Consider the following 20,108-nt stretch of genomic DNA (forward strand, 5'->3'; position numbering starts at 1 on the left):
GGTGTGGAGGCAGGGACAGCACTGCCTGATACATGTGCCCAGGTCCCCCCAGAGTCCTTCTGTGAGCTGTGGATCCGGGACACCAAGTACGTGCAGCAGCCCTGTGTGGCACTGACTGTATACGTGGCTATGTGCCACAAGTTCCATGTATGCATAGAGTGGCGGCGCTCCGACTACTGCCGTGAGTGTGGTGGGGGTGGCGGAGGGGTCTCTTCCATTGCTTCTGTGGCTCCCACCCCCTGGTAGAGTGGAAAAAGGCTCACAGACCTCCGGTCAAGTCTGGGTTTTTATGGGTTTAATGATTCGTTCATGCATTCATTCATTTATCTTAATTAACGAATTTATAAAGATTTTATAAATAAAATTAGAAATCAATCAATAATCTTTATTATAATTCATATTAATAAATTAAATGATTTAGTTGTTAATGTATTTAATTATGTCACTTCTTTGAGTCTTTGCCTCACCTGTGAAGTGGGACAGTAATAGTAGTCCCCTCCCTGGATTGTTTGGAAGATAATGGGAGATAATGTGTGCAGGGTGCCTTAACAGATACCCATCACCTGGTTACTATTCAATAAATATCACCACATTTTTACGCAGATAACTCAACGCCTTCTATGTTTGTTTGCCAACTGCTCCCTCCCACCTCGAGGTATTTTTGTAAGTGCACTATGCTAATTTTTTTACAGCAACATGTAAAAAAAAATTGGCTTAGTGGCGGTTATGAAAATGCCTCCCAGGGGGAGGTAGCAATTGAAAAACAAATGTAGAAGGAGCACATTATTTGTGTAAAAATACAGCTCAGGCATACCTCTGAGACATTGTGAGTTCAGTTCCAGACCACTGTAATAAAGCAAATATCACAATAAAGTGAGTCACATGAATTTTTTGGTTTCCCAGTGCATATAAAAGTTATGTTTACACTATACGGTAGTCTATAAAGTGTGCAATAAGCATTATGTTTGAAAAAACAATGTACATACCTTAATTAAAAAATACTTTACTGCTAAAAAATGCTAACCATCATCTGAGCCTTCAGGAAGTCATAATCTTTTTGTTGGTGGAGGGTCTTGCCTCAATACTGATGGCTGCTGACTTATCAGGGTGGTGGTTGCTGAAGGGTGGAGAGACTGTGACAATTTCTTAAAATAAGACAACAGTGAAATTTGCCGCATGGATTGACTCTTCCTTTCACAAAAAATTTCTCTGTAGCATTTGATGCAAGTTTGATAGCATTTTACCCACAGTAGCACTTCTTTCAAAATTGGAGTCAGTCCTCTCAAACTCTGCCACTACTTTATCAACTAAGTTTATGTAATATTCTAAATCCTTTGTTGTCATTTCAATAGCATCTTCACAGCATCTTCACCAGGAATAAATTCCATCTCAAGAAGCCACTTTCTTTGCTCATCCATAAGAAGTAACTCCTCATCTGTTAAAATTTTATCATGAGATTTCGGCAATTCAGTCATATCTTCAGGCTCCACTTGTGATTTTAGTTCTTTTGCTATATCCACCACATCTGCAGTTATTTCCTTCACTGAAGTCTTGAACCCCTCAAAGTCATCCATGAGGGTTGGAATCAACTTCTTCCAAAATCCTGTTAATGTTGATGTTTTGACCTCCTTCCATGAATCACAAATGTTCTTAATGGCATCTAGAATGGTGAATCCTTTCCAGAAGGTTTTCAATTTACTTTGCCCACATCCATCAGAGGAATCACTATCTATGGCAGCTGTAGCCTTACAAAATGTATTTCTTAAATAATAAGACTTGAAAGTCGAAATTACTCCTTGATCCATTGGCTGCAGGATGGATTTGTGTTACCAGGCATGAAAACAACATTAATCACTTTGTACATCTGCATCAGAGCTCTTGGCTGACTAGGTGCATGGTCAATAAGCAGTAATATTTTGAAAGGAATCTTTTTTTCTGAACAGTAGGTCTCAACAGTGGGCTTAAAATAGTAAATGATGTTGTAAACAGATATGCTGTCATACAGGCTTTGTTGTTCCATTTATAAAGCACAGGCAGAGTAGATTTAGCATAATTCTTAAGGGCCCTAGGATTTTCAGACTGGTAAATGAGCATCGGCTTCAACTTAAAGTCACCAGCTGCATTAGCCCCTAACAAGAGAGTTAGCCTGTCCTTTGAAGCTTTGAAGCCAGGCATCGTCTTCTCCTCTCTGACTATGAAAGTCCTAGACAGCATCTTCTTCCAATATAAGGCTGTTTGGTCTACGATGAAAATCTGTTGTTTAGTGCAGCCACCTTCATCAATTATCTTTGCTAGATCTACTGGATAACTTGCTACAGCTTCCACGTTAGCACTTGCTGCTTCACCTTGCACTTTTATGCTATGGAGATAGTTTCTTTCCTTAAACCTCATGAACCAACCTCTTCTAGCTTCAAACTTTTCTTCTGCAGCTTCCTCACTTCTCTCAGCCTTCATAGAATTGAAGAGAGTTAGGGCCTTGCTCTGGATTAGGCTTTGGCTTAAGTGGATGTTGTGGCTAGTTTGATTTTCTATCCAGACCATAAAACTTTCTCCGTATCAGTAATAAGGCTGTTTCACTTTATCATTTGTGTGTTCACTGGAGTAGCACTTTTAATTTCCTTCAAGAACTTTTCCTTTGCATTCACAACTTGGCTAACTATTTGGCACAAGAGGCCTAGCTTTCAGCCTGTCTCAGCTTTCAACATGCCTTCCTCACTAAGCTTAATCATTTTTGGCTTTTGATTTAAAATGAGAGATCCACGACTCTTCCTTTCACTTGAACACTTAGAGGCCACTGCAGGGTTATTAACTGATCTAATTTCAATATTGTCATGTCTCAGGGAATAGGGAGGCCTGAGGAGAGGGAGAGAGGTCGGGGAACAGCCAGTCAGAACACACACAGCGTTTCTCGAGTAAGTTCACCATCTTATATGGGTATGATTCGTGGCACCCCAAACAATTACAGTAGTAACATCAAAGATCACTGATCACAGATCGCCATAATATATATAATAATAATGGAAAAGTTTGAAATATTGCAAGAATTACCAAAATGTGGCACAGAGACACGAAGTGAGTGCATGCTGTTGGAAAAATGGCATCAATAGACTTGCTCGATGCAGGGTTGCCACAAACCTTCAATTTGTAAAAAACACAATATCTACAAAACACAATAAATTGAAGCCCAATAAAATGAGGTATGCCTGTAGTTCCTCTCTCTTAATTTTGCTCATCTTTCTCTTCTTTCGCTCTCTCCCCTCATTCCTGGAGGATGGGCATGAGATCCATCTTGCCGCCTTTCCTCAGTTAGATTACCATTCACGGGGTAGGCAGGTGGAATGAGCTTGTGTAGTTTGATTTATAAAAGTGGACACATCCAGAAAGGCTGGAAACAGCTCACAGGAAGACCACACCTAGCATGTGACAGATTAAAGATGAAAACATCCAGAATAGTATTTTTTAAACTGTGAATCCTGACTCATTGGTGAGACATGAAATCAATTTTTGGGGTCAGCACCAGCATTTAAAAAATGCGTTAGAATGGAACAGAACATACTAACGTGTACCACATATAGAAAGATGAACTATTATTATGTGAAAATGTTTTTGTTTCAATATATTAATGATTCTCAATCCTGGCTACCCTTTGAAATCACTTGGGGAGCTTTCAAAAGTGTTAATGCTTGGTCCCTACAACCAAGGATCCTGATCCAATTGATCTGGGCTGGGGTCCTGGCAACGGTCTTTTAAAAGCTCCCAAGTGTTTTTTTTGTGATCAGGTTTGAGGACCACTGTTCTAGCTGCATGTCTGTATTAGATCACAATGTAAAATGTAATTTTTACAGTCACAAAATTTTAAAAAACACTGGTCTAGAGCAGAAGTTGGCGAACTTTTTTTTTGTAAAAGGCCACAGAGTGTATATTTGAGGCTTGGTGAGCCATGTGATCTCTGTCACAACTACTCAACTCTGCCATTGTAGAGAGAAAGCAATACGTAGATGGACAGTATGTAAAAGAGTGAGCATGGCTGTATGCCAATAAAATTTTATTTACAAAAACAAGTGGCAGGTTGGATTTGGCCTGTGGGATGTACTTTGCTGACTCCAGATCCAGAAGAAGGAAGCAGGGATGCCCAAACTCTCAATTTACGTGGTCTCTGCTGTGAGGCAAAAATGATGCTCTGAGCCCCTCCCCACACCTTTCTGATCTCTTGGCCCTTGGAGGGGAGCCCTGGCTGGGTTCTGAGCTAGCCCTGGTGCCCACTGTGCCCCTGCAGCCTTCCTGTGCTCCAGTGATTCGACATACCAGGCATGCGTGGTGGCCTGTGAGCCCCCAGAGACCTGTCAGGATGGTATGCTGGGCCCGCTGGACCCAGAGCAGTGCCAGGTGCTGGGCGAGGGCTGCGTCTGCTCTGAGGGCACCATCTTGCACCGGCGCCACTCTGCACTCTGCGTCCCCGAGGAGAAGTGTGGTAGGTTCTTCCCGTCCATGGGGCTGTGCTCCCCAAAGCTGGCCTCACCTTAAGGTCTCTTATGCCCTCCTGTGCCCGTGGCAAAGGCCCAGATGCTATCCCTTTGGGTTTGCTTTGTGAGTGGTCAGTGTCTCAGAGAGGGTCTGGCCTGGCCTGGGGCAGTCTGGGTCTTCCCACCTTCCTCAGTCTTCTATTCCCCTTGCCACCCTTGCAGCCTGCACTGACAGTGCGGGGGTGCCACGAGCCTTGGGGGAGACCTGGAACAGCTCGCTCAGTGGCTGCTGCCGGCACCAGTGCCAAGCTCCAGACACCATCGTCCCTGTGGACCTGGACTGCCCCGAGCCCCGCCCTGAGAGCTGCCCACGCTTCGGGGAGGTGGCCTTGCTCCAGCCCACTGAGGATCCCTGTTGCCTGGGGGCTGTTTGTGGTGAGTTCTTTTATATCCCTGAACCTCAACTGTAAGATGGGGTTATGGACTCCAGCTCTGCCCACTGACTTAATGGATTGGACGAGGCTTCAGAAATCAAAGTGTATTGTGGGGTGTGGATTGGGGGAGTGGAGGACCCTAGTCTGGGCAGCAGGAGCTGTGGGTTATAAGTCAATATGGGGTAGCGGTTAAAGGCATGGACGCTGGGGCCAGGTACCTGGGTTAACGCTTACTCCACCACCTTGTAGCTGTGTAATGTCTGCAAATCACTGAATAGCCTCTGAGTCTAAGTTGATTTACTTGTAACGTGAGGATAATAATAGTACCTATCTTCTGGGTTGTTGTAAGAATTATGTAAGTTAACACTGATTTAGGACAGGACCTGGCACGTGGCACATCTCCATGAATATTAGCTTGTATTGCTCTTCTGTTCTGTCCTGGACCTTCTGTGGAAATCTCAGAGGCCCCTTCCTGGAGTATGGGTCCTAAGGTCTGGAGGAGTAATGGGGGCCAGGTGTCTAGCAGTGCTGGAGGTCTGGACCCATCCTGGCCTCCAGGTAACAGGCCCTGTGGTCCCCGGGCCAGTGTGTAACCAGTCTCTGTGTGAGGGTCTCGCCCCAACCTGCCGCCCAGGACACCGGCTCCTCGCCCACTTCCAGGAGGACTCCTGCTGCCCCAGCTACAGCTGCGGTGAGAGACCTGGGTTGGGGGGATACCCTGGGGAGCCTGAGCAGGGCCTGGAGCCTGGAGAGAGGGCCTAGGGTGGGGGAGAAAGGACAGCTCTGCAGACTGGGTTCTGGGTGGAGATTAGGGCAAAGTCAGGGCGAGGGTCAAAACGTGGCCAGATAGTTTCTATTCCCAGCCGCTAAAGTCTGTCTTCTCCTGCAGAATGTGACCCAGACCTGTGTGAGGTGGAGCTGATCCCCAGTTGCCGCCAGGACCAGATCCTGATTGCAGGCCGCCTGGGGGACTCATGCTGCACCTCCTACTTCTGTGGTGGGTGGACACAGCCATCAGCCAGGCGCTTACCATGTCTGCCCCAAGCAGCAAGCATGCCTACGTCACAGCCCCCCTTCCTCACCCTTGCTTCCTTGGGCTGCTGGGAGGAAAGGGTAGGGGGTCTTCAGGTGGGATGGGCACTTGAAGAAGGGTGAGATCAGTGTCTAGAAAGAAGTGTAGGAGGAAGAGGAAACTGGACCCTCTTTATCCCCCTAGATTACTAAACATGAGGAGATTGGTGCTTGGTCAGTGTGAGAGACTTTGGGTGGATGTGAGGAAGAACTTCCAGATTCTGATTCCAGGCCAGGTCACATAAGACCACAAAATGCTACCACTAGTTTAGCTCCTGCACACATGGGCCATTGGCAAGCCACCCCTCACTCAGCAACCTGCTCTGTACCAACCCCCCATGAGGGGGACCACTTGTGACAGCAGTGGCCCCTCTTCCCTCTCAGCCTGCGGCGATTGTCCAGATCCAATCCCCGAGTGTCAGGAAGGGGAGGCGCTCACCGTGGACAGGAATACCACAGAGCTATGCTGCCCTCTGTACCAGTGTGGTGAGTTGTGACTGGGCTCACGGTGGGCCTCAACAGGAAGGGGCTCGGTGGACCTTCATATGCCCACCAGACCCCTTCACAAAGTCGTCACTCCCAGGACCAATGGGAGCTGAACAGGGAGTGAGAGGGAGCTGCCAGATGCTGCACTCCAAAGCACAGAACAGCAAAGTCATGATGAACTCAGGTCCCCATGAAAAAGCTGGGCCAGGCCATGAGGGTTGAATGGTAGAGGGTTCTGGTTTTTATATAAACGGCTCTGAGGCTTCATAAAGGGGTTCACTGTCCCCTCCATGGAGGCTGCAAGGGCCAGGTGGGGACCTCAGTTGAGGGACAAACGCTTAGATCCCCCAGGCCTCGCCAGGAGTAGAATGCAGTCCTCATGCAATTAGTCCAAGGCCCCTAGTTCAGGATCCCTTTTCCCACTGTGTTACCATAGTCCCTGCTCATGGGGCTGTATACCAGAACCGAAAACCAAACCAAACCCATTGCCATTGTCGATTCTGACTCATAGCGACCCTATAGGACAGAGTAGAACTGCCCCATAGAGTTTCCAAGGAGCAGCTGGTGGATTCGAACTGCTGACCTTTCGGTTAGCAGCTGAGCTCTTGACTATTTTGCCACCAGGGCTCTGTATACCAGAAGGCACTGCATTTTAAATTCTGCATTTTAGGGCCTCTGAAGCACTTTTATTTTGCAATGATAAATAAAAGTGGGCCCTTTCTGATATTTTTACAGGACACTGAGAACTTAAGTATAGTACAGCCAGGATTATGGACTTTAAGTAAATCTACCTACCTATCCGTTGCCATTGAGTTGATTCTGACTTACAGCGATCCTACGAGACAGAGTAGAATTGCCCAATAGGGTTTTCAAGGCTGTAAATCTTTACGGAAGCAGGCTGCCACATCTTTCTCCCACAGAGCGGCTGGTGGGTTCAAACCACTGAATCTTTTGGTTAGTAGCCAAGTGCTTAACCACTGTGCCACCAGGGCTCCTTAAGTAAATCTAATGGATGAAAATTAATAAAATGGTTAAATTTAAGTATGATTCAGTTTACAAAAGTTGCTTTGCACATTGATTATAGAAAACCCGCCTGTGTGACTCTCAATTTGCACAGAGCAGTATAGGTGCAGACCTCAGCCAGGGACCCCCAAAGGCAACTCTGGTTGATTTAGTTTGGAGAACCAACTTTACAACAAGGTAGACTCCCATGGACAATCCCCAAATGACCTGGCCACACCTGCAAATCAGTGCCACGTGGAGTCTCAGTGACCACTTGTCACAAAATGTTTACAAAGCTCATCTGAGCAGAAGTTCACCATCCTTCCTCCTCTCCCTTCACCTCTGCTCCTTCCTCTCCACCCCTGTCTTCTTCATGTTCTCTTCCATATTTCCCCAAGAGGTAGCCAGGTAGATGGAATGAGTACAGGCTGCACAGTCAGCCAGTCGTGGTTTTGGGTCCCAGTTCCACCATTTACTAGCTGTGTGACTTGGGGCAAGTTACCAACTCTCTGAGCCAGGGCCCCTCATTTGTAAAATGGAGTTAACAATATCTACCTTGAGGGGCTGCTGTGAAGATTAGAGGTAATATATATGAAGTACTTAATAGCACTTGGCACATAGTAGGTGTTTAATAAAAGGGAGTTATTTATAGTATTATCTTCTCACAGACTTCATTATGCTTTTGTTACTACAAAAGCATTTTACGCACATTGTAGAAAGTACAGTATCCAAGTAAATATAAAAAATGAAAACACAATCTTCCTTACCTCCTAGATATTCTACTGTTAACACTTCAGTTCATATCCTTCCAGATAGTCTCTATGCCTTTATATGTGTGTGTGTTTTACCAAAATGAGATCATACTGTACATGCTCTCTTAACCTGCTGTTTTCAGTTAATGGTCTTTACCTTTCCTTGTTAATAAATTTTCAACTCATCTAATACCCAGTCCGTGTCCGTCCAGGTTTGTCCAATCCAGGATCCAGTTTAGAACTCCACATCATAATGATGTCTCTTAAATCTCTTAATTTAGCATAGGTCTCTTTCTCTTCATAAATCCAAGTCATAGAGCCTGGGCTGTGGTCCTACAGAAAGTCCCACCTCTGGATTTGTCCAGTTGCCTCCTGTAGGAGCTGTTGACATCATTTCTCTATCCTCTGTGTTTCCTGTAAACTGGAAGTTAGGCTTGGTGGATTCAAGTTAAAATATCTGGCTAGACAGTATGTGAGCTTCATAGAACATCATCACATCAGGAGATGCATACTGTCTGGGTGAGGGGACAGGTAGGAAAGGAAAGGTTGGGGAGGAGCAGGGTCTCCATACCAGATGGTACCGGGGCACTGATGTTAATGTTGGCCCTGGATTAGGGTGATGACAGTCTGATCCCTCCATCTTATGCTTATATTTTTCTTCTTTTGACCAGAAGGTAGTCTGTTACTTTGACACTGTACAAATGTCCAGTTCCCCTCCACCTACCACCTCATTTTTTTTGAAACACCAATCAATAATCCTTGCCTGTGCCAATAATTTTATTAAGAAATCAAATAAATCTTACAATTTTAAGACCCTCACCTCCCTTCCCCATCAAAAAGTTGTGCCCGGAGAATTCCCTCATGCCTTGCGTTTGTCTCATGGTAAATCAGAATGGCTGAGTGATCCTAAACTAAGAGAAGTCAGCCTGAAGAATAGAAGAAAGGATGCACGAGCCCTAGTGTGTAGAGTGAGCTGAAGCAGGGCTGAGTCTGGGCCAGCTACAAATGATGATGTTTCTACAGGGTATGAAAAGTCATGTTGCCCTATGGAGGGAAACATTCCCTGTCAGCACAGTTTACCCTGGTCACTGGCTCATGTCTGACCACTGCTCTTAGGGTGACACAGAACCCAGGGAAGGGAGGCCCAGTTTAGTGAGTTTAAGGTTCTGCCATTATTGTTGTTAATGCCTCACAGGCGAAGAACTCAGGTCTCCTGAAGTATTCTGCAGGGATACTGGGAGAGCCCAGACTCCTCCCCTGAATTCCAGACCCAGAGGGTGTCTGGGGGCATTAGGGGGGCCTAAGGTGGAGCCAGTTGATGCAAACGATTAATGCACTCAGCTGCTAACTGAAAGGTTGGAAGTTTGAGTACACCCAGAGGCACCTCAGAAGATCAACTTCCAAAAACTCAGCCATTGAAACCCCTATGGAACACAGTTCTACTCTGCAACACATTGGGTCACCATGAGTCAGAGTCAACTTGACAACAACTGGTTTGGTTTTTTAAGGAGGAGCTGAGAGGTACCCCTTCTTAGTCCATGTTGCATCTGTGAGGATTCATCCTCCAAGGGGTCTCAGGCTGATGTGTCTCCTGCCTCCCCTCCCTCCCAGTGTGTGAGAACTTCCGCTGCCCCCAAGTGCAGTGTGGCCTGGGTACGACCCTGGTGGAGGTGTGGAGCCCAGATCGGTGCTGCCCCTACAAGTCTTGTGGTAAGTCCCTGGACAGGGACCCCCATCAAAGGCCGGAGATCCAGGCTGGGCCTGGATGGGGGGTAGGGTTGGGTGGGGAGGGGAGGGAACCAGGCCCCACCCCTGTCAAACTTCCTCAGATCCAAGCCCTTCCAGAGTCACCAGAGGGAAGGCACCACATTGCCTTCCTTCCACCTGCATCTGATCTCTGAGTGCTCAGCATTCTTACATTCTTTTCTTCCAAGGATGAAAGAAGGACAAGAGAAAGTTCCTTGTTCCAAAAAAGGTTTTCTTTCTTTAAAAAGTCTTTATTGCAATTATCTGATAGCAAATAGACAGTTTTTTTTTTTTTTTTTTGTTAAAATTCACCTCAAACCCTTCTGGGAAGCAGGTGGGAATGTCAGTGATCAATAATGAAAACCAGTGAGTTCTGTATAACAATGTTTTTTTAAAAACGTGAGAAACCCTGTTTTGCATCTGGATATTTTGCTTGTCTTTTTCTGGTCCTTACTAGAATATAAACTTCATGAGGGCCAGGTTTTTAGTCTGTTTTATTCCTTGTTGTATCTTCAGAGCACAGAACAAAGCTCAGTATAGGCACTTAAAACTGTTTGTTGCCTAAATGAGTGACTCTGAAGAGTATTCAGCAGTCACACTTACCTTGAGCTCTTGGTCCTTGAAGCTAGAGCTGGCATATCCCTTATGTCAGTTAGTGGTACCTCAGCAATCAGCTTGCACACAGGTGAGAACTCGACCTGCTCATGGTTAGAGACTTGGAGTAGCAATGCTGAGCTTGCTGGAACATATATTTAGGAAATGTATGTTGGTTAGAAGTTTCACCCTTGCCATGTTTATCCCTCGAGAAGCCCCACATCTATTCTAGAAGGGCCACGGATGGATAAATTTCAGACGGCAAAAGGAAACCTGTGACTGGTCTGTTTTCCAGTTTGTCCTCGTCCCACATCTGGGTGGGGAGCTTGGTGCTTAAGACCCATCTCTGCTCCACCCAGCCAGCCAGCCAAGGGAGCTGCAGCTCCCACTCAGGGATGGAGGGAGGCTGAGATTTTGGCTTCTCCCACCCCTTCACCCATGGCTGGGGCTGGGGCTGCGCCAGAGAAGGGGCTGCACCTGCATTGAGGGGCCTGGGAGGCCCAGGGGTCCTCCACCTGGACATCTCTGGTGAGGTGGGTCCTGGCCCCTCCTGTTTTTCAGAGTGTGACTGCGACACAATCCCGGTGCCCCAGTGCCATCTGGTATGGAGATTCTGCTCCTCCCCATCTTTCCTTTCCTGCCTGCCCCCTCCCCTGGAGACCCTATTTCCTTACCTGTGCAAAGAGCCCTTGATTGAAGGTTGGCATTCTTGTTCCCCGTGTTACCACTGGCTTCTGAGCAGCGTCCTCATCTACAAAATGGGCATGATCATGCTTCAGAGTTGTAGTGAGGATTAAGTACGATGAGAATGATGATAATCGTTAAGATGGTGGTGATGATGGTGAGGGTGATGTGATAACAGTGATGACAGTGATAAAGATGGCAAAGGTGATGATCAGGAGGGGGGCTGATGCTTATTGAGAGCTAACTATATGCCAGGGACGTTTCTAAGCCTTTTATGTGTATTACCACATTAATTCTCATGACAACCCCATGAGGTTGATTCTGATTACCTCAGTTATACAGACAAGGAAGCTGAGGTTAAGATCATGAAGCTAGTAAATCACAGAGCCAAGTTTTGAAACCAGGAAATCTGACTCCAGAGACCATGCCCTTAACCACCAAGCTACATGGCCACTGTTGTTATTGTTGCTGGGTGTTGTTGAGTTGATTCGGACTCACAGTGACCCTATATGACAGAACAGAACTGCCCCATAGGGTTTCATAGGCAGGTCTTTTCTTCTGCGAGGCGGCTGGTGGGTTTGAACTTCAGACCTTTTGAGCGCTTAAGTGAAAATACATTAAGAAATGCAAAGTTATGCTTATATCATTTTCTGGCTTATATGTACCTCCCCCTGCACACACACAGCACACATTTCCTTTCATTTTGTCCCCTGCCCCAGCCCCCTCTTCTCCCTGGACCTGTGAAGAAGGAGGGGAAGAGGCGTGAGCAAGCAGGGCCCCAGGTCCATAGCCACTCATTGCCCCCTTGCTGATGTGGCCAGTGGGTACTCAGGATGAAGACATCGGGGAGTGCTCCCCAGAGGGGAAGCTCGAGAGCCACATTGGGCATTTTCTCGATTGCCTTCTTCCTCGGCAGGAGGGTGACTGAGCTTGCAGGGTGCCAAGGGCCCCCAGGCCTACCGGCCCCCTCTCTGCCCACTGCAAGGAGGTGACTGACATAGACAGGGGCCCAGGCGGCACACTGTTCCTGAGGGTGGGGCCAGGCCTCCCCACCGGGTGCTGACCGCTTCCACCCCCCACCCCCTCAGTGGGAGAAGTCCCAGCTGGACGAGGAGTTCATGCACAGTGTGGAGAACGTGTGTGGCTGCGCCAAGTACGAGTGTGGTGAGTGGGGTCCATGAGACATGGGTGGGGCCAGCAGGCTGTGGCGGGTGTGGCGGCCAGGCTCTCAGTGACTGTTGCCACCCTGCATGCCTCCTCCAGTGAAGGCCCCTGTGTGTCTGAGCCGTGAGCTGGGGGTGATGCAGCCGGGCCAGACAGTGGTGGAGCTCTCAGCAGACGGTGTGTGCCACACCTCCCGCTGCACTGATGTGCTCGACCCCCTCACCAGCTTCTACCAGATCAACACCACCTCCGTGCTGTGTGACGTCCACTGTGAGGCGGTAGGGTGCAATGCGGGATGAGAGGTGGGGGGCTCTCCTCGAAGACTCTTAAGTGCTCCAGGGATCAGAGGGCTCAGCCAGGGACCTCCCTTGCCCCAAGCTCCCCAGGCAAATCTAGGAAGTGGGCAACAATGGGAACCTCAGAGATCTCAGTAGAAAGTTCTGGAAAAGGGGCCAACCTGGCTGAGGCCAGGAGAGGAACAGCAAGAGTGAAGACGCAGATTTAAGACCTGGACAGGATGGGTATTTGACAGAGAACACACATTTACTAAGCACCTACTCAACACCTGACGCATTCCCTATCCTTTCAGTTTATGTGCTTGTGTTGCTACCATTTGTTGAGCAATCCAACATGCCCAGTACCTAGGACAGTGACTGACTTGTAGTAACGGCTCAGTAAATATTAGGTGAATGAAAGAATAAATGGGGTTGGAATTATTCCTCTTCTGCAGATGAAAAAGCTGAGGCTTAGAGGGATTCAGTCTCTTGTCAAAAGTTGCACAAGAACTAGGACTCAAATTGAGGTCTGTCTGGAACTAAAGCTGGCACCCTCAGTTACTAGAAATGCTAACTCTCAAGGGATGCTGGGAGCAGCAATAGCAGTAAGGGAGGCTAAGGGTGGATATAAGGACATCCTGCCTGCCTGAGACAGAAGGAGGCGGGGTTCCCCTTCCCAAGCATCTACAGGGGGCCCTTCTCTGGGCTCTGAGACAAGCAAGACAGTGGAAGAAGCAGGAGAGTGGAGGGGCCAGGTGGACAAGTGGCTGAGGACCATCTCATCCCACCCTGTCCTGCAGAACCAGGAGTACCAACATCCACGGGACCTGGCAGCCTGCTGCGGCTCTTGCAGGAATGTGTCCTGCCTCTTCACCTTCCCCAATGGCACCACCTCTCTGTTCTTGGTAAGCTGCCCCATAAACGCCTACCTGGGAGGATGTCCCAGAGGGGAAAATTGAGGCTTCAGAGAGTTAGGCATACCTACGACCAGGGCCTTCTCTGGCTCCCAGGTCAGGGCTGGGAACAGATGAGCTCTGGGCAGTGCCAGGTCCTGGACTGCAACTGTCCTCGGAGCTGTGCCCTGTCGGCTCACTCAGGCCATCCATGGGGACTATCCTCACCTCTGTGCCCTCCAGCCTGGGGCGTCCTGGATCGCAGACTGTGCCCGCCACCACTGCAGCAACACTCCTCTGGGCGCCGTGCTCGTACGCTCACCCATCAGCTGCCCGCCACTCAATGAGACCGAGTGCGCCAAGGTCAGGGCCTGCCTCCTCCTCCTGCCGCACGGCCTTAGGCAGGGGCATCGGCTTCCTTATGTGGGAGGGTGTTCCATACAGGGAGGTGGAAAGAGGAGTTCCCTAGAGCCCGTGCCCCGCTGCCACCCCCAACCCACACATCTATCCATGCGTTTTTGCTCTGACCTCATCACACCCCAATCCTCACACATCACATGACCACACACAGATGCACTCACATATACAGTCATATATCTAGGCACACTCAGATGTACACCAGCACAGGCAGTCTGCCATACTCACACACACCACAATGCCCACAGGGACATTTGCACACTCAGCATGCTGGCACACACACTCTGCACAGTCACACTGAGGCGCACACCCAGGCACACCCTTGCACGTGCATGCACCACACAAACGTCACAGTCCAGTCCTGTGATGGGCTGTTGGGTGCCCAACACTAGCAGGGATAGCTGTCAGTGTGGGCACACCTCAAGGAAGAGGATTTCCTGGAGGGCTTGGGGTTAACGTTGGATTATTTACTTCCTGAGATTAATATTGGACATTTGACCATTTCTGATTCTTACCTAGAAAACAAATACACAAACATCCAACCATACTCATACATACAATCATATGTGTACACATAAGTCACACAGATATGCACACACTCTCACATGCTTGGAAAATCACATACTGAACACATACTAAGACCTACACTCACACGTGCATACCCACATGTTCACACACATACTTCAAAAAATCACGCACATACATACTGAGACCCACACTCACACACACTTATTTACAAAGAACGTCACATCCATTGTTTTATCTGTTTTGCAATAGAGGAGGAGGGCTGTAAAGGATAATTGTCTCCATTTTAGAGATGGGAAAACTAAGCCCAATGGAAAGAGGTGACTTATCCAGAGCTGAGATAGAGCCCAGGCTGCTGACCCAAAGCCCCATCCTTAGTGCAGGGAAGCACTAATGGCAGTAGGGTAGGCAGTGAGGAATGTGAGAGCCGCCACAGAAAAGAAGGGAGGTCCAGCACCATCTCAACCCAGCCGCTATCTCACTAGGGGCCACGGGCACAGTGCCAGTTGTCTCAGCCAGTGAGGTGAGCACCGCCCCCCCAGATTTCTCATAGCCAGCCTGGGGCCCATCTTCCCTCTGGTCAAGGGCTGATGGACAGCAGGGCCTGGAACTCCTGCCCTAGGGCATCATGGGAGGAAAAGAGTCAGGACTCTGGGACTCTTTTTGCCTATTTGTTGGGATCTGGCACCGGGCCCAAGGGCCTCCCAACTCATCTGCCCGTCCTTTTCTTCTAGGTCGGGGGCTCAGTGGTGCCTTCCCTGGAAGGGTGCTGTCGGACATGTGAGTGAGCATGGTTCAAGCCAGGGCTGAGGGGCTTTAGTGGGGGCATAGGGTGTCATGCTAGGGTTCAGAGGGCCAGCTTCCTGGCCTGGCACCTACGCTGGTGGCTCTGCAGGGGTGAGCAGATGACGGATAACCCCAGCCACAAGACTCAGACATTGGCACAAATATGCAGGTGGGCAGAGGCCACGCTCACACCCCTGTCCCAACGTGAGACCCTGCTTCTTGTTGGAGACAGGGGACGTTGGGCTCAGGAGGTCGGTAGCTCACCAGCCACTCTGCCTTCTCCTATCCTTGCCATGACTCCCAGCCCAGATACCCACCACATGAATTTTCTCTTATTGTCAGGAGCCCTGGTCTTGGAGGTGCCTTTTAGGTGGGATTCAGGCCTATAGGGTCCCCGATTAAGTCTGTGTGAGAGCTCCGTGTCTGTCCTTACACCCTGGCTCCTGGGTCCCTGCACACCCAGAGCCAGTAGCCCCCAACCACACACACATGCATGTCCCAGGCAGCCTTAGGGCCTCTTGCCACATGCACGCTAGAGCCCTCAGACCCCTTCCTAGGAGGGCTATAGAATTTGGGACCCTTTTATGTCCCCAACACATCCTATAAGAAAGCTGGGCTTAGTGCCTCATTAGCTGATCTCTGACCCACAATCTCAGGGTCCCTGGATTCCCCATGTGACCTGTGACCCATGTCCCCTCTCCCCAGGTTCCCCGGGGACTCTGTTTCCCGTGGTCCCCGTTAGCCCCGCCTCTCCTCCACGGGTTAGTGTCCACTGCCGCCCAGGTACTCCTCTCAGAAGCCCACGGATCTGGAGGCGGGCAGCCGCATTGCTATTTCCAACAATGCCCCTTCTGCTAGGTGGCCCTGAGCTCTGGGGCGGGGGAGGGCAGTGCCCCTGTTCCTGCCTCTGGCAAAGGCCGGTCAGCCAACAGTGCATGCTGGGTAGCGCGCCGCCTCCCCTGGGCTTGCATGTATATGCTTCAGCAGTGCCCGCTCACCTGGCGCCCACCTGCTGGCCCCAATGCTGCCACCTCTTTGCTCCTCTTGTCACTCAGCCTGTCATTGTCCAGGGCCCAGAGGGAGCCCCCTGGGAGTAGAGAGGAGGACAAAGTGGATGTAGCTCTGGCCAGAAGTCCTCCAGCCAGGCTGGTAGGAAACCTTTGTGTTGAGGCCCAGAGACCAGAAGAAAGGATTCCACAGCATTTCCAGCGGGCATCTGGAGTTACAGAGTCTGTGCACCCAGCAGATACTCACTGAACACCAACTATATGCCATGCACTGTTGTAGGCACATAGACACAGCAATAAATAAGGCAGACAAATATCTTGGTCCTCGTGGAGCTTACATTTGAGTAGGAGAAACAGAATAACAAGTAAAATGTGTAATAAGACGGATGCATCAAGTTTGGGGGGAGCCTGAAGCTTGTGCAATTTGAGGGTGTCCTAATTAAGAAAAAAAATATAATTTCAAATCCAAATATAGGTGTGAAAGTGAATATTTATTTAGAATGAGAAAAGAAATCACAACAAATTGTGGAAGGAAGTTGTGCAAAAGAGGGCCTCTAAAGCTTAAGCTTCAACCAGGTAGTTACCAATGTTTCTCTGATAAGATAGTGATAGTGTGCTAGATAAAATAAAGCAGGGGAAGGGACAGGGAGGCAGCACTGGGTGGAGGCAGAGAGTTGCAATTTCAAGAAGGGGGATCAGGAGAGCCCTCACAGAGGAGACATTGGAGCAAAGAGCTGGAGGAGGTGAGCCACATGATGGGTTGTCTATGGGAAGCGCCATCCAAGCAGAGGAAACCACAGGCTCATCAGTTTCCATCCCTGTAACAGCTCTTGTCTCTGGGTGGTGCAAACAGTTACATGCTCGGCTGCTAACCCAAAGCTTGGAGGTTCAAGTCCACCCAGAGGAGCCTCAGAAGAAAGATCTGGTGAACAACTTCCAAAAACTCAGTCACTGAGAACCCTATGAAGCACAGTTTTACTCTGACACACATGAGGTCATCAGGAGTTGGAATTGACTCTGAGGCAACTGGTTAACAGCTCTGTGAGACAGACAAAACCCTGGCCCCAGTGGATAGATGTGGAAGCCGAGAGAACCTGCTATGTACAAGCATTGTACGGGGCATTGGGGTTTCCATTCCTTCAGGAAATTGCAGAATCTTCATGCTAGAAGCCTTTTCAGAGCAGGAGAGATGAAGCTAGAGAGGGGCGAGGACACGCCAGCGTCAACAATAGGGCTTAGAGACAGGTGTTGGGGCTGGGGTGGGGTGGCAGCCTGCCCCCGTCCTCAAATCCTCCTCTTCCCTATCTCACAGCCCCTGAGGCCAGCCCTGCCCGCCATCCCTGTCTCACCTGCTCACAATGCTCTGTCTTTGCCTTCCCTGACTCCACTTCCTTCCAGGGCATGTGGGTTAAAAGGCTTTCCCCTGATGGGGCAGGGCACTCATGCTTGGGCACTAACGCTGGAAGAGGGACCCTCCAGCATGACACTAACTGCCCCAGTCTGGCCCATCCTGCTGCCCCCAGGGAGCTCTTCTTAACTGTGGCCGCCTCACCCACCCTTTCCCCTCCAGGTAAGGAGGATGGGCGCTCCTGCAAGAAGGTGGCCATCCGCATAACCATCCGCAAGAATGACTGCAGGAGCAACACCCCTGTGCGTGGCACCTGCATCACGGTGGGGGTCGGGGGGAAGGTGGCCAAAGCTGGGGTGGAGGGGGCCTTGCAGACTGGGAGCTACACTAGCTGCCTCACTGGCCTGCCCATCCCCAGGTGAACCTAGTGTCCTGTGATGGGAGGTGCCCGTCTGCCAGTATCTACAACTACAACATCAACACCTATGCCCGCTTCTGCAAGTGCTGCCGGGAGGTGGGCCTGCAGCGGCGCTCCGTGCAGCTCTTCTGCGCCACCAACGCCACCTGGGTACCCTACACGGTGCAGGAACCTACCGACTGTGCCTGCCAGTGGTCTTGAGGCCTGGGGGCCAGGGCTGGCTGGACGCCCTCTGCCACCCCCACTCTTTGCTCCAGCCAGCCCAGTGTGTGTGTGCATGTGCACAGGGAGCCCTAAGGTGATGGAGAGCTGGTACGTACTGAGCGTGGAATGGTGGGCAGAGGCACACAGAGTGACCAGAAGGGGCCACACCTGCCCATCCTGGCTCCTTCTCTGGGCTCCCCATCCCCCACCCATGGAAAAGTGGCACAGCTGAGGGCTCAGGGAACTCAACTGCATCTCTGGTTTGAGGTCTGGGAATGGGCCCCTGGTCCAGGGGCAGCAACCTTGCTCATCTGTGACTCTGGCTGCCAAGTTTGGTGGAGGGAGAGCTTTCCTGAGAAGATGGGGCCAGAACTGGACCCAAGACCAAGCGCAGGGTCAGGACACAGTGGCCCATTCTCTTTCTTGGCCTTTTTTATGCCAGAACTACAGAAATAGTGAAAAGAAAAAGAGCTTCAACTGCAACATGCACTCCTGTGTGTAGATGCTCAGAAGGACTTTTCAAAAGCCAGAGGGTGGGTTCCCCAGGTCTGGGTCATCTCATCCAGGTCTGTGATGTCAGGTTGGGGTCTGCAAGCCTCTGCACAGAGACTGAGTGGGCTCAGTGACCTTGAAGTCCCCTGTAGCCCCTGATATTGTGCTACTGACATTGCAATTTAGGAAAGGATTTAGAGGAGCAAACCCATGCCCGTGCTCTGTGCAATACCCCCTCCCTCCATAAAGCCTGCTTTCCTAGCAGGTGGGATGGCTCTTGTGGGGTGGTGGGGGTGTGTGTAAATTCCCCAGCGAGGGTCTAGCACAACTCATCTCTAATGTTCGTGGACAAACCCACCCCTCCAGGGACCCTAGGTTGTTGAATGGGTGCCTTCACCTTCAAGTGCAGCTCCTGGCCTTGCAATGTGTCTTTTCTCCAAGGACATCGTAGAGTCAGTCCCTGGGGGGCCAATTCTAGGCTCTCTGCTCCATGGGACTGTTCAGCGGGAGAGCATCTGTCAATGGAAAATGCAGGCCCTGTGTATGTGCAGCTCCAGAGGCACCGAGCCTTGTCTCTGAACTAGTGTCTTCCCTAAAGCCAGGGCCAGAGCCCCCTCTGCACCCCACTCTGCAGCCCCCACACATATCATTTTGTGCCACTGGGTCCAAGGACATGTTTATGAGGTTGTTCAGCCCCAGCACTGCCCTGTGTGTCTGGAGATACGTGGCTGCCCTAGCACCTCTTGGCGTTAGGGATCTGTGCCAGGATGGTCCCCCAGCTGTTCCTACAGGCTCTTTGCTCCTGTATCAGTGTTCTGTTTATGTATCCAATAAACCATAGGAAGATATCAGGCCTCTTAGCATCTCTGAGGGTGTCATGTTTGCTTTGAATTTAAGGAGTGTCAGCTGTGAAGAGAAGACTTTATTTTATGATCCTGGAGGTCACCCTGACTTCTGTACGCCTGTGCCCAGCATCATGCCCCATGCAGTTCAGTGAATGCCTATTGACTGGAATGGAACTGACTTGGAGCTTTGGAGCAGTGCACCCAGTGAGGGGTCCGAGGAGTGGCCCCAGCTCTTTGGGTCCAGGGTGGATGCCTCTCACACTGGATGTGGGTGAGGCAGGCCCCAAGAATGGGTTTCTTGTTGACCTCTCAGCGTTTCCATGTTCATTTTTTGTTCTCTCACAAGCACAGTAAGCTTTTGCAGCCACTGCCAGCTATGTAGGGATTAGGGGGAATCCAGGGATGGGGTTCTTTTTTTTTTATTGTACTTCAGGTGAAGGCTTACAGAACAAATAGTTTCTCATGAAACAGTAGTACACATATTGTTTTATGACATTGGTTA

General features: G+C 49.8%; 1 protein-coding gene across 1 annotated transcript in view; it reads left to right on the forward strand.

Annotated features, from left to right (window-relative positions):
* OTOG (otogelin) overlaps positions 1-18,266 on the forward strand; it is an 86,947-nt gene extending 68,681 nt beyond the window's left edge. Inside the window, exons 43-57 of the mRNA XM_012557269.1 lie at positions 43-181; positions 4,277-4,471; positions 4,686-4,898; positions 5,484-5,588; positions 5,787-5,894; positions 6,353-6,454; positions 9,820-9,918; positions 11,110-11,150; positions 12,321-12,396; positions 12,496-12,674; positions 13,472-13,576; positions 13,808-13,927; positions 15,241-15,286; positions 17,870-17,949; positions 18,066-18,266. Coding sequence (XP_012412723.1) covers positions 43-181; positions 4,277-4,471; positions 4,686-4,898; positions 5,484-5,588; positions 5,787-5,894; positions 6,353-6,454; positions 9,820-9,918; positions 11,110-11,150; positions 12,321-12,396; positions 12,496-12,674; positions 13,472-13,576; positions 13,808-13,927; positions 15,241-15,286; positions 17,870-17,949; positions 18,066-18,266 — 1,809 coding nt within the window. The remainder of the gene's footprint in view (positions 1-42; positions 182-4,276; positions 4,472-4,685; positions 4,899-5,483; positions 5,589-5,786; positions 5,895-6,352; positions 6,455-9,819; positions 9,919-11,109; positions 11,151-12,320; positions 12,397-12,495; positions 12,675-13,471; positions 13,577-13,807; positions 13,928-15,240; positions 15,287-17,869; positions 17,950-18,065) is intronic.
* Positions 18,267-20,108: the final 1,842 nt, after the last annotated feature.

Source organism: Trichechus manatus, unplaced genomic scaffold (assembly GCF_000243295.1).
Source record: "Trichechus manatus latirostris isolate Lorelei unplaced genomic scaffold, TriManLat1.0 scaffold00006, whole genome shotgun sequence".
NCBI classification, from domain to species: domain Eukaryota; kingdom Metazoa; phylum Chordata; class Mammalia; order Sirenia; family Trichechidae; genus Trichechus; species Trichechus manatus.